Below are 13,500 nucleotides of genomic sequence, written 5' to 3'. Positions count from 1 at the left end.
ATGATAATAGCAACTTACAAGAGAGCAGAATTCAGGAAGCACTGTGTAGGGTAGGATGAGAGAGAATATGTAAGGAGGAGCTGCAGTCAAGACAGTTGAATACAAGAACCCTGAAATGGAGATAGAGCCAATGTAAGACTTAAGAGGGGATACATGGTCACTCTAAATATGGCAGGGAATGGTCCATGTAATTGACCTTTGAATAGACTGAAGCAACAAGAGGTGATTCAGTGAGAAGGATGTAGCAGTCAAAGTGGGAAGTGATGATGGATGAATAGGGGTTTTTGTATTGTGCTCTGAAGAGGAATGGATTTTAGACATGTAGAGAGAAGAGAATTTTGCACTGTTTTGGATATGTGTATTTGATAGGGTAGTATACAGTATCTTACTTCAAAGGCTTAAAGCCAGTGGCATGCCAGCAACTGTACAGTATTCGAGTGGGCAGAAAGCAACAGGTGAGGGTTGTGGATGGTTTTCAAGCTGGCTTAACGTGTTTAGAGGAATACCTCAGGAATTAAGGATGGGCAGACAAAAATGTTCATGTCATCCTTTCCTTGGGGGGGGGGGGGAGAGGGGAGTTCACTCCAAAACAAATGTCATCAAGATTGCCCACTCTTTGCACAAAAGTGCACATTATGTGCAAAGAGAGCACACACTGTCAGGAAAGAGTGCATACTTTTTAAGAAGACTATGCCTTCGTTGTACTAAAGCAGCAATTCTATAAATGAGTGCCTCAGACTAAGTGCCCCAATGCCCTGCACATAGCATCAATTCTATAATGGCATCATGGCATCAAGATTCTGCTATAAAAATATTGGCGCAAGTTGCCCTCTTACGCTATGTCAATGGCAGGCATAAGTTGGCGCATCTACATGTACCAAGGGGCCCTTTTACTAAGCAGAAGTAGGGCTAACACGCAGGTAGCATGTGCCCAATCAGTACTACCAACGGTGTAGTGCAGGCACCCATCAGTAATTCTATAAATGGCACACACTGTTTCTTGCAGTAGAAAATAATTTTCTACCATGGGTCCCTGTGGTAATTGGCAGCGTGGCCACATTGCCGCACGCTGCATGATCACCATATGAGTAGCGTGCAGTTCTGGAGACCGCACCTACAGAAAGATATAAACAGGATGGAGTCGGTCCAGAGGGCGGCTACGAAATTAGTAAGCGGTCTTGAATGCAAAAATTATAGGGACAGGCTTATGAACCTCAACATGTATACGCTGGAAGAGAGGAAGGAGAGAGGAGACATGATAGAAACATTTAAATATCTCAAGGGCATTTATGTACAGGAAGAGAGCCTTTTTCAAATGAAGGAGAGCTCTGGAATGAGAGGGCCTATGACAAAGTTAAGAGGGAATAGGCTTAGGAGTAATCTAAGGAAGTACTATTTCACAGAAAGGGTGGTGGAGGTTGTGGAGTCGAGGACTGTTCCAGAGTTTAAAAAGGCATGGGATAAGCATGTGGCATCACTTAGGAACAGGAAGAATTAGGGGTTACAGAGGATGGGCAGACTGGATGGGTCATATGGCCTTTATATGCCGTCATGTTTCTATGTGAGCCCTTACCACCATGTAAATAGGTGGCAGTGAGAGTTTAGGCAGTAAATAGCCACATGCTACTTTTAATTTTAGTGCATGGCCATCTACTGCCCCATTAAAAAAAGGCTTTTACCCACCACAGTAAAAAAAATTGCCTAGTGCGCAGCAATTTCATGTGCCACTAGTGCAGTCCACTTTTTGTCACAGCTTAGTGTACATAGGCGTCTACCACCTAAGTGGTGCTTAATTCTACATCAGAATAGCCATACTGAATCCAGTTTCCAGGGGCAGCCCGACCATTAGGTCACCTGAGGAAGGGGCCTCAGGTGGCACTCTTCAGAGGCAGCATCTCGGGGGGGGGGTGGTGGCTTTGTGGTGTTTTACCTCATCACGGTGATGTTCCAAACCCAGCAGCGGCAGTGATTCCCATACACTGCCCTGCCGCCGCCAGCACCCGCCTCTTCCCTTTACTGCGGCCGCCTGAAATAACTTCCTGTTTCACTCAGGCAGCTGCAGTAAAGGGAAGAGGCGGGTGCTGGTGGCGGTAGGGCATTATATGGGAATCGCTGCCACTGCCGGGTTTGGAACATCACCGTGACAAGGTAAAACGCCCGGGGAGGGGCGGCGTCTCAGCCCAGGGGAGCAGCATGGAAACTCCACCTCAGGCTGCATCTTACCTTGGGCCAGCCATGCCCATTTCGAAGTCACAAGTACCTGGCAGCATCCCAAACAGTGGCAAGATTCCAGCTGCCAACCCCAGAGATAAGTAATGGCTTTCTCTATGTCTATCTTAATGGCAGTTTATGGACTTTTTCTTCAGGAACGTGTCCAGTCCATTTTTTAAATCTAGATATGTTAACCGCTGTTACCACATCCTCTGGCAACGAGTACCAGAGCTTAACTATTTGTTGAGTGAAAAAGTATTTTCTCCTAGTTCTTTTAAAAGTGTTAACATGTAACTTCTTCTAACTCTAGGTGCCGCTTTATAGAACTACTTCCATAGTGTGCACTATTATTGGTCAATAACAGTTTGTTGCAAATGGCAGCCTATACATTATAGGGAACAGCTCCTCTTTTTTTTCAATTACTGTTTATTAGAATTTTTTCAAATAGTTAACAAGTGTGAAACAAAACTAGAATGGATGTATGCATAACAATTATATAGTTGTAATCAAAAGAAACCCAGAAAAGACCAAGGCAATTTTTGTTGCTGAAACCTGCTATTCTCCAACTGGGAGGTGTATTTTACCTAAGGTTTCCTTGTAAATGCATTATTCGTTATAAATCTTCTAAATACATTTTCCTGGATCCTTCTCAATTGACATCTTTCATATCTTCTAAAAGAAGGGAAGGAGTTTAAGTTTTGAATTTATTTTGTCCTATCTAGGTGCTGACTAAACCTTAACATTTTTTCCTTTATATTTCCTGCATAATGTAACTTGGATCCATATTATGTTGGACTTGAGTGTTATAAACTACCTATATTACCTTATTTACTTAGAAATTCTAAATTGCTATAACACTTTCTGTATCAAGCGTGTAACCTTGAAAAAGCTGAAAATGTTTGAAAATAATTAAAAAAAAAACCCAGTTATATAGTTGTTATGCATACATCCATTCTAGTTTTGTTTCACACTCCCAAATACCATATAATGGTTTAAATATGAAATTGCAGTGTTGATTGCAGTATATACCAGAAAGAAATAAAGAGCAGTCTCATTAAGAATTTACAAGAGGGAGAGAAAGTTATCCAGGGGAGACCAGGATTTTCTACATGAAGCTAAATAACCTCTTTATAGAGCTGCAGCTTCTTCATATTTTCTGTAGGTACAGAGGGTGTTCCACCATTCGTGGTATGAAACATTCTTGTTATTTTTCCAATGAAGGACAATCATGTGGAGAGCCAGGGATATCATCATGTTAAACAACTTGAAGAAAGAGGGATCAATTGATAAACCAGGGGTGGAAGAGCGTAATATAATTATTTGAAATGAGATAGGTTCTGTAATGGAAAAAAAACAGATAAGATTGTATTACAGATTAGTGACCAGTATGATAATAAATTAGTGCAGTGGAACAGTAGATGTGGCAATGTTCCTTGGTCTTTTAAACATGACCAACAAATATCTGATGTGGAGTTGGAAAGTTTAGCAGGTGTCCAATAAGCTTTATGTACGATGAAATATGAGGATTGTAATAATGCTGCAGAGAGGGATATTTATTTATTTATTGCATTTGTATCCCACATTTTCCCACCTCTTTGCAGGCTCAATGTGGCTTACAATACATCATGAGTGGTGGAAATATATTAGAAGATATACAATTAGTGTACAGAAGGATTTTGTGCAAAATGAAAATCTATTCGTGGAGGAGTTATGTATATTCTCATTGGTTGATCTTTGTGGTAAGCCTTGTTAAAGAGATGGGTCTTCAGTAGTTTGCGGAAGTTCATTAGTTCGTAGATCGTTTTTAAGTTGTGTGGCAGTGCATTCCATAATTGTGTGCTTAAGTAGGTAAAGTTTGATGCGTGCATTAATTTGTATTTTAGACCTTTGCAGTTAGGGAAGTGCAAATCAAGGAATGTACGGGATGATCTTTTGGCATTCCTGGGTGGTAAGTCTATCAGGTCTAAACAAAAAAACAGCACCACGGGCCTTTAAAAATGGAACACAGTTCTTTAATGAATGAGCCTTGACAAAAAGACCCGAAACGGGCCGTGTTTCGGTGACTAGCACCTGCGTCAGGGGTCACAGTGATGACGTGGAAAACTTGGGGAATAACTCGAATATATTCCTCTACAATATATTATTCCTTACCCCACGTCTCATGTAGTAAAAGCTACAAAGCACCAAGGCACTTTCACTTTCTGTATCAATTTTGATACAGAAAGTGAAAGTGCCTTGGTGCTTTGTAGCTTTTACTACATGAGACGTGGGGTAAGGAATAATATATTGTAGAGGAATATATTCGAGTTATTCCCCAAGTTTTCCACGTCATCACTGTGACCCCTGACGCAGGTGCTAGTCACCGAAACACGGCCCGTGTCGGGTCTTTTTGTCAAGGCTCATTCATTAAAGAACTGTGTTCCATTTTTAAAGGCCCGTGGTGCTGTTTTTTTGTTTGGACTTTAGTTTGTACTTTGTTCCCTCTCTTTTGTTACATCCAAGTCTATCAGGTCTAACATATAGGCCGGTGCATCTCCGTGAATGATTTTGTGAACTAGTGAGCAAATTTTGAACGTGATGCGTTCTTTAAGTGGGAGCCAGTGTAGTTTTTCTCGTAGGGGCTTAGCACTTTCATATTTTGTTTTGCCGAATATGAGTCTAGCTGCAGTGTTCTGGGCTGTCTGAAGCTTCTTATTTGCTCTTTACAGCTGGCGTAGAGTGCATTGCAGTAATCTAAATGACTGAGCACCGTTGATTGTACCAGGTTACGGAAAACAGTCCTTGGGAAGAAAGGTCTTACTCTTTTTAATTTCCACATTGAGTGGAACATCTTCTTGGTTGTGTTTTTCCCATGGCTCTCGAGTGTTAGGTGTCGATCGATGGTCACTCCAAGAATTTTTAGGGTGTCCAAAATTGGAAGGTTCAGATTTGGTGTGTTAATGGTTGTGAATTTGTTCTTGTTGTGTTGAGAGGTGAGTATTAGGCATTGGGTTTTTTCGGCATTGAGTTTCAGCCGAAAAGCATCCGCCCATGAATGCATGATATGGATACTTTGGTTGATGTCATTGGAAATTTCTTTTAGATCTTGTTTGAATGGGATGTAGATCGTTACGTTATCTGCATATATGTGTGGGTTAAGGTTTTGGTTTGATAATAGTTTGGCCAAGGGAATCATCATTAAGTTAAATAGAGTCGGCGAGAGAGGGGATCCTTGTGGGACTCCGCATTCAGGTATCCATGTGGCTGAAGTAGTCGAGTTAGATGTCACTTGGTATGATCGTGTGGTTAGGAATCCCTTGAACCAGTTGAGAATGTTTCCTCCAGTTCCGAAATACTCAAGGATATGTAGTAATATTCCATGATCAACCATGTCGAAAGCGCTTGACATGTCAAATTGTAGAAGTAGTATGTTCTTTCCGGTTGCAATCATTTGTTTGAATTTAGTCATGAGGGTAACTAGTACTGTTTCAGTACTGTGGTTAGATCGAAATCCTGATTGGGATAGACGGATTGATTGTATAACCTGTACCTACTGTGTGACAATCTTGTCCACTGGATTGTCAGTATGCAATGTGCACCGATGACCTGATACTGCATTTCCCCTGCCCTAGTGATGTCAAGTACTCTAGTAGTGATGGCTGAGACCATAAAAGCAGTTTTATTGGCTGCTAGCCAATGGGATGAGTCTTAACTAAAACACAGGTTACAGTCATTCAGAGAAATGTGGTTTTGGTACCTGCCAAGGTTATCACTAGTAGCAAATATAGATATTCCAATTTGTCAAGATGATTATTATCTAAGTATATTACTTGATGCCAATTTATCTTTTAAATCACATATTGCAAGTGATTAAAGGATCATTTCTCATATTGTGATGGATACTCTCAAAAGCTTTTAAAAAGCTGGAGAGCTGCTTCTGCATGGGACTCCATCAAATAACATCATCCAAATGTGAGATGTTATCCTGCTTGTCCTCGGCAAAGGATTTATACGCTGTATTACAACAGTTGGTTCTTGTACCCATAGATTACTGTAATGGAGTTTATCTGAGGCTGTCAGCGTCATCAATCAGGGTATTACAAAATGTAGCTGCCCATTTGCAAACTGGCATAAAACTAGAAGACCATATTTCTCTATTGCTGAGTGTGGATTTTGGTAGGCTATGAGCTATTCCGTTAGATTGACTTGGGAGTCATTTGGAGAGGACAGCTGATTAATAAGAAGGTTCTAAAAAAGCATCTATCCAGATATAGAATCTCCCCTTTCCAGACTACTGTAGCTAAATGGGCAACAGACTTAAGGAAGGAATATACTGAAGATGATTTTGTTGACAGAAAGACCTAGATTAGAGGAATGCACATAGCTCCAGTGACCCAATTTATATACACATAAATTGTATATACACATGACCTGGGTACCTAAGGTATGGAGAGGGATATTGGCCACTTGTAAAAAAAAATGTGCAAGTGTAGATGGGACCTACTTACAGTGTTTTGGGGAATGCCCACAGATACAACAGTTTTGGGAGGAGTTATGTGCACACTGGGTTGATGATGATTCAGTCCTATGTATTTTATTCCTTTTAGTTATCTTATCATTTTCTATTTTGTTATTTTTATGATTCTATATCTTCCATGTGGTTCTTATCTGGAGTACATACTTTTTGTTTCATATGTCTTTTTCTGAATATATGTATTGTTGTATGATATGTTTTTGTATATTTATTGCATATTTTTATGTTTTTAGAACACCATTGTGACCCCTGAGGTAGGCATTTGATTATGCCGAAACACGGCATAATAGGATGTTGGTTGGAAACACGGACTGTGTCAGGTCCTGCTGTATAAGCATTGAATAAAGCATTCTTTAAGCACCAGGTCCTGTGGTGGTGTCCATCATCCAATTCTATTTCATTGGACTTTCTACGTGGAGGTTTTTCCTGCTTGTTCGTTGTTCCTGATTTTAGTCCATCAGAAGTGTATTCAAATCACAAGGGGGTGTGTCAGGGGCATGTTACGGGCAGGATCTGGGCGTTCCTAACACTTGGATGTTTTTCAGCCATAATGGAACAAAACAAAACCATCCAGGACTACAATTAAGACGTTTTGAGCTAGACCTGTTTTAATAATGAATAAGGCACAAAAAGGTGCCCTGAATGACCAATGGAAGGATTCAGGGATGACCTCCCCTTACTCCACCAGTGATCACTAACCCTCTCCCACCCACCCCACAAAATGTAATTAAATACATTACTTGCCAGCCTCAGATATTCTACTCAGGTCCATTAGAACAGAATGCAGGTCCCTGGAGTAGTCCAGTGGTGTACTTCAGACAGGTGGACCCAGGCCCATACCTCCCCCTACCTGTTACACCTGTGGAGGAAACTGTGAGCCCTCAAAAACTCACTGGAAACCCACTGAACCCACATACAGGTGCCCCTTTCACCCATAAGGGCTAGGGTAGTGGTGTACAGTTGGGGATAGTGGGTTTTGGGGGGCTGAGCAGACAAGATAAGGGAGCAATGGTGAGATGTGTACCAGGGAGCATTTTATGAAGTCCACTGCAGTGCCCCCTAGGGTGCCCTATTGCTTTCCTAGGAGGATGTCAGGGGGACCAGTCTACTAAAAATGCTGGCTCCCCCTACATCCCAATGGCTTGATTTTGTGCGTTTTGAACGAGAACATTTTTTTTTTTTCAAAAATGGACCAAAAAAACCAAAACATCCAAATCATAAAACCTTGTTGAAAATAGTATTTGTGACAAAGATAGGTGTTTTTTTCTTTTTTGAAAATGACATTCTTTCCTATTCAGATTTTGGACGTTTTTTGCAAAACGTCCAAAGTCAGAGTTAGACATCATATTGAAAATGCCCCTTCAAGTAGTCCAGCACACACTTGTTCTACTGCAGGCCCCCCATCTTTGGAATATTCTACCACCTGAACTTAGATTGCAGGCTGATTTATTAGATTTTGTCAGAAAAGTAAGGCCTTTCCTTTTAGGGAAGCTTTCTCTTGACTGAATAATCTTATTTAATGTCCAGCTCAACTCTTTAGGAAGTCAGTTCCCTCAACCATATCAGACAAGAGCAGTATGTAAAGCAGGTTGATTGTTCTTTTTAGCTATTTCTATGTTATATGTTTATAGTTGGATCATGAGTGAGTTTGAACATTATTATACGTTACTACTGTGGATATAATCCACTAATAGTGAGACTGGCAGAATGTGTTTTAATAAACAAACTCATTCCCCGATTAGAAAGAGGTACCAAAACCATTCCACCTTTTTATAACCCATCAGGCATAACACAGAGTACCAGGAGGAATTGTTTTTTATTCAAGTATCTGATTTGTCAGGAACACTCTTAGTTCCATTTCTTCAACACAAGGAATAATACTTTCTAGTACATCTAAAAAGGACAGTTTTTACCCCTGAGGAATAAATGATCTCTCTAAAACCTGCACATACACGCGTACATACGTTAAGCAGAGTCCAATCTAAAAGGCCAAAAAGGTTGATCAGTTAAAGCTATCCCATATAGTAATCCCACACTGGCTCTTTCAACTTGATCAGGAATAAGAGACAGTTGTCTTTATGGTTCCTTCCACCAGCTTTCCTTTCTACAATGAAAAAGCCTCTGATACAATGTGCATTTTATTCACTTTCTTGCCTTACTCTATTATACTGGATGCTGGGACTTGTATTCACGTTTTCTTTCGTGGAAACTGGGATTACAAGATCCAGATGGCAATGATAATGGGGAACATAAGAAAAAAAATCTCTCACTTGTACTCAAGGACAAAGGAAAATCTAGTAATCTTTACATACAATAAGCATTTACACCTCAGATCTATTAAAATTCCAAAGGAGTGGCCTAGTGGTTAGAGCAGAGGTTCCAAACTCAGTCATCGAGGACTGCCAGCCTTTCAGGATTTCTACAATGAATATGCATGAAATCTATTTGCATATAATAGAGGCAGTGAATGCAAACAGATCTCTTACACATGCATTGTGGGAATCCTGAAAACTTGACTGGGTTAAGGCCTTTGAGGGCTAGCCCTTGGGGATCCCAGGTTAGAGCAATTAGCTGAAAGCCAGGGAAACAGTGTTCCAATTCCATTTTCCTCCCTGGGCATGCATTGCACTCTTTGTCAAATCATTTCTCCTGCTGCCTCAGGTACCAACTTAGACCGTAAATTCACTGGGGATAGAATTTATACGCAAATACTAATAATACTGTAAACTACTTTGATCATTATTTGGAAAGGCCTGCTAAAACTCCAAATATCATTACATTATCTTCTTTCCCAGAGTCCAGAAACCCTAAGTTTTACTTCAGTCATGGTCAGGGCTTAATTGCTAGGGGAACAGCCTGACTGCACTTCAGCTACTTCCTTTCAGAGCAGTAGGGGTGCTCTGCTCTAGGCCCTCACCTCCAGGTAGCGTGCAGGGAACAGAAACGGAGGGGATGAACCTGAAGCAGTGCAGAGAACAGTCACTCGAATGCAGTGGTTCTCAACCCAGTCCTCAGGACACGCCTAGTCAGTCAGGTTGTCAAGATACCCACAATATGCAAGAGATAGATCTGCATGCAGATTTCTCTCATGCATATTCATTGTGGGTATCCTGAAAACCTGACTTGCTAGGTGCGTCCCGAGAACCTCTGCTCTACTCCCTAATCTAATCTCTTCTCCTGTTGCTGTGCCCTTAGCAGCCCTACACCCTACCTTATCCACTGGCTGCACAGTTCCACTTTCCTTTTGACTACAAATTAAGCCCTGGTCATGGTACTGTCAGTCTGGCACTTGACATGGCTCCTGAAGCTGCTGGTCAGCATGACTCTAGCTATAGAGCACCTACCAATTGTTTCATGGGCATGGCTTGTTATGGAGTTGGAAAACAACTAGGAATCCATACCAAATGTAGAACTAAGAACAGAATGGCTGCCATATTCCAATACAGCACCTAGTACTACTAGCTAGGATACTGTGGCTGGGTACATAGGGAACTCACTTTCTTGATAATATACAGACTATTTTGAAGCTAAACCAGTATCTGGAATAAAGTGGGTAATTTTATCAACAGATTTCCTACCGTGAAGGCAAAAAAGGTACCGGTTTCAAGCCTATTTTACAAAGGCACATAGACACCTGCGTGTCTTTATAAAATTATACGGGTAAAGTGGCAGAAATTACAACTAGATTGAAGCTATGGACATGTTTAGGAACTGGTGTAAATACATGTACATACAATCTGCATAACTGTGCATTTTATACAGAAAGTGCGTACTTTGTAACTCTACCCAAATTCTACTCCAGAATACACCTAAATGCATGTCATATAAAGCACATATTTTGTCACTGCATGTACTTGTTGGGGGATTAACCTCTTGGGTAATTCTATAAAAGCTCTTATACAAGCATAAAACAGGGTCTTACATGTAAAATAAAGTTTATAAGGTTATCCCCGAAATGGCTCAGTGTGGTGAGTAGCTGCACATTATCTTCCTGTACATAAACTACATACTGAAAGGCTCCTCCTTTCACTGATGTATAGGTTATACATGATGTATGATGTTTTTATAAAAAATTTGGATTTTATGTGATGAATCTTAAAATTTAATGGTACCACACTGTAGTGGCCTTAAAATTAAGTCTGCAACCTGTGTGATTTAAAAAAAAAAAAACTTTAAAAAAGTACACTTCACATTAATAAAAATCATTGGCTCAGCATCTCAAGTAAAGCAGAGCAAAGTCTCTGGTCCCAATCCAGTAAGTAGTACTACCCTTTAGTTCAGAGGTTTACGCTTGATTTTCTTGTGCTACTCTTACTCCCAATGTAATGAGAAACAGTACAGGGAAAGCACTGTTAAAGGATAGTGGGAATGCAAATTACTGATTAAAGTCAAATACTGCGCTAAAATCTAGTGTGGGGTTTGTTTGGGGTTTTTTTTAAACTCTTTTTCTAGTGCTGAATTTTACACCAGCTGAAGGGTGGTATAAGATGCAGCTGGAAGCAAAAAGGTCATCCAAGATAAAGTGTGAAATTTCACCTCAGATGATCCAAGATCCTTGGTGACCCAAATGGGGCCCTGAATGCCCTTCTGGTCCATGTTGACCCCCCACTTAAAAACACTGGAAGGCAGGAGCAATGCCATCTTCCAATATGGCAGCGCTTGACCCCCTAGTAGTATGTGGGGATGCACCTCTACAAATCAGTCTACCAAATAAAGCAATGTTATCATGCAACCCTTACTGCATCTCTGTTTGTAACATGCATGTCAAAATATATACATCAATTTTTCAAGCAAACTCAGGTATAGTAGGAATGATTTCGGTCTCAACCAACTCTACAACAGATATCCTTCAAGCCTTTCCTCTGTAAACACTTAGATTTAAAAGAAAAAAAAAACCCTTTCATTATTCTCAATGGAAAAGGACTGCTTTAAGATAGTTCCATATTTCATGTGGACATTGACATCTGTTCAGCAGAAGAGGCAGTTCCAACGCCAAATACAGACTTGCAAACTAGGAAGATGGAGGGGTAAATAAATATGGCATTTATATGAGAATATTAAGTAGTTGTTTGCTGGTCCTGTCTTGGATGGGGCTGAAAGATCAGATGAAGTAAGAGATAATGTTGGTGGTGTTTCCTCAGTAAGTGCTGGCGAGCCTTGAATCGGTGCCAAGGAAATTGAGCATTGTTGTCACCAGCTCAGGCAGGTCATACTCATGCTTCCATCCCCAATCATTGCGAGCGTTGCTGTCATCAAAGTTCATCGGCCAGCTGTCAGCTACGGAACACAAAGCAGACTAATATAATTCACTAGCTTTTAGCAAACATGCCAGTAGAAATTTCTTGATATGATCACAATGTTTTGGGCAAAGGATGAAATCTCCAGCAGATAAAAGGATTTAAAAACTAAGCAACAACAAAATACACTCACTGGTAAAAACATCGATGTCGGCAAGTGCAAAGTGATGTGTGTAGGAAAGCATAACCCTAATTATAGATACAACATACTAGGTTTGACATTAGGAGTCACCACCCAGGAGAAGCATCCAGACAGCATCATGGACAATATGTTGAAATCTGCTCAGTGTACTGTAGTGGTCAAAAAAGCAAACAGAACGTTAGGAGTTACTAGGAAAGGAATAGTACGACTGCACCTTGAGTATTTTGTGCAATGCTAGTGTCACATCTCATAACAGCATTAGAAAAGGTACAAAAAAGAGCAACCACAATGATGAAAAGGATGGAATGACTCTCATATGAGCAAAGGCTAAAGAGGTTAGTGCTCGTCAGTTTAGAGAAGAGACAGTTGAGGGTAGATAGGATAGAGGTCTTTAAAATTCTTAGTGAAATGGAAAAAACTGATTTACCTATTTGAAAAAGTAAACAAACTAGAGCAGTTTTTTTCAACCCAGTCCTCAGGGACCACCGGGCCAGTCAGGTTTTCAGTAAATCCACAATGAATATGCATGAGAGAGATTTGTATGCACTGACTTCTTGGTATGTACATATCTCTCATGCAAATTCATTGTGGATATCCTGAAAACCCAATTGGCCAGTTTGTCCCTGAGGACTGGGTTGAAAACCATTGAAATATTAGGGGTATGTGAACTATTAGCAGGGGGTACACGGTGCCCTGGCAGCATACCAGAGTTACTCGTCTCCCACCCTCCTTCCTTCTCCTCCTAGACCAGTAGCAGCTCTGCCTTTCTGTTCTCCCTCCCTGGTCTGTCCTAACGTGCCTGGATTGCTGCCAATAGTGGCAGCGCAGTGATTCAAACAGCCAACTTCAGGGCCTTTGCTAGGCTGCACTCCGCCTCCAAGGAAACAGGAAGTTGCATCAGAGGAGGCAGGGCATGGCCAGGCTAGAAAAGGCCTCAAAGCTGTTTCAATTGAGGTGCTGCTGCTACTGGCAGCAATCCAGGCAAGTTAGGACAGACCAGGGGTAGGGGACAGAAAGGGAGAGGTGCTACTAGACTCAGTCTGGGGGAGGGAGAGGTGATGCAGCAACAGGAAGGGGGCAAGAGGAGGAGGTGATGCTGAATTTGGGTGGGGGGATGTGAGAGGGAGAAGAGGTGCTGCTGGACTGAGGGTGGAGGAAGGAGAGGGAGAGATGCTGCTGGACTAGGAAGGGGGTGAAATGAGGAGGCACTGCTGGACCTGGATAGAGATGTGGTGTTGGATCTGAATGGAAGTAGGAAGGAGGAGAGGTGGTGTGGGACCCGGGTGGTGGGAAGTCAGAGGAAGAAGTGCTCCTGGACCTGGGTGGAGAGAGGTGAG

At 41.3% G+C, this 13,500-nt stretch overlaps 1 protein-coding gene across 2 annotated transcripts in view; it reads right to left on the bottom strand.

Annotated features, from left to right (window-relative positions):
* Positions 1-8,521: 8,521 nt before the first annotated feature.
* LOC115467051 (L-threonine 3-dehydrogenase, mitochondrial-like) overlaps positions 8,522-13,500 on the bottom strand; it is a 69,326-nt gene continuing 64,347 nt past the window's right edge. For both annotated transcript variants that reach the window (XM_030198717.1, XM_030198716.1), the window contains exon 9: positions 8,522-12,001. In XM_030198717.1, coding sequence (XP_030054577.1) covers positions 11,862-12,001 — 140 coding nt within the window. In that variant the 3' untranslated portion in view covers positions 8,522-11,861. The remainder of the gene's footprint in view (positions 12,002-13,500) is intronic.

The sequence above is a fragment of the Microcaecilia unicolor genome, chromosome 3 (assembly GCF_901765095.1).
Source record: "Microcaecilia unicolor chromosome 3, aMicUni1.1, whole genome shotgun sequence".
NCBI lineage: Eukaryota > Metazoa > Chordata > Amphibia > Gymnophiona > Siphonopidae > Microcaecilia > Microcaecilia unicolor.
The sequence above is the reverse complement of the archived record's forward strand: the minus strand, read 5'-3'. Positions and strand labels throughout refer to the sequence as shown.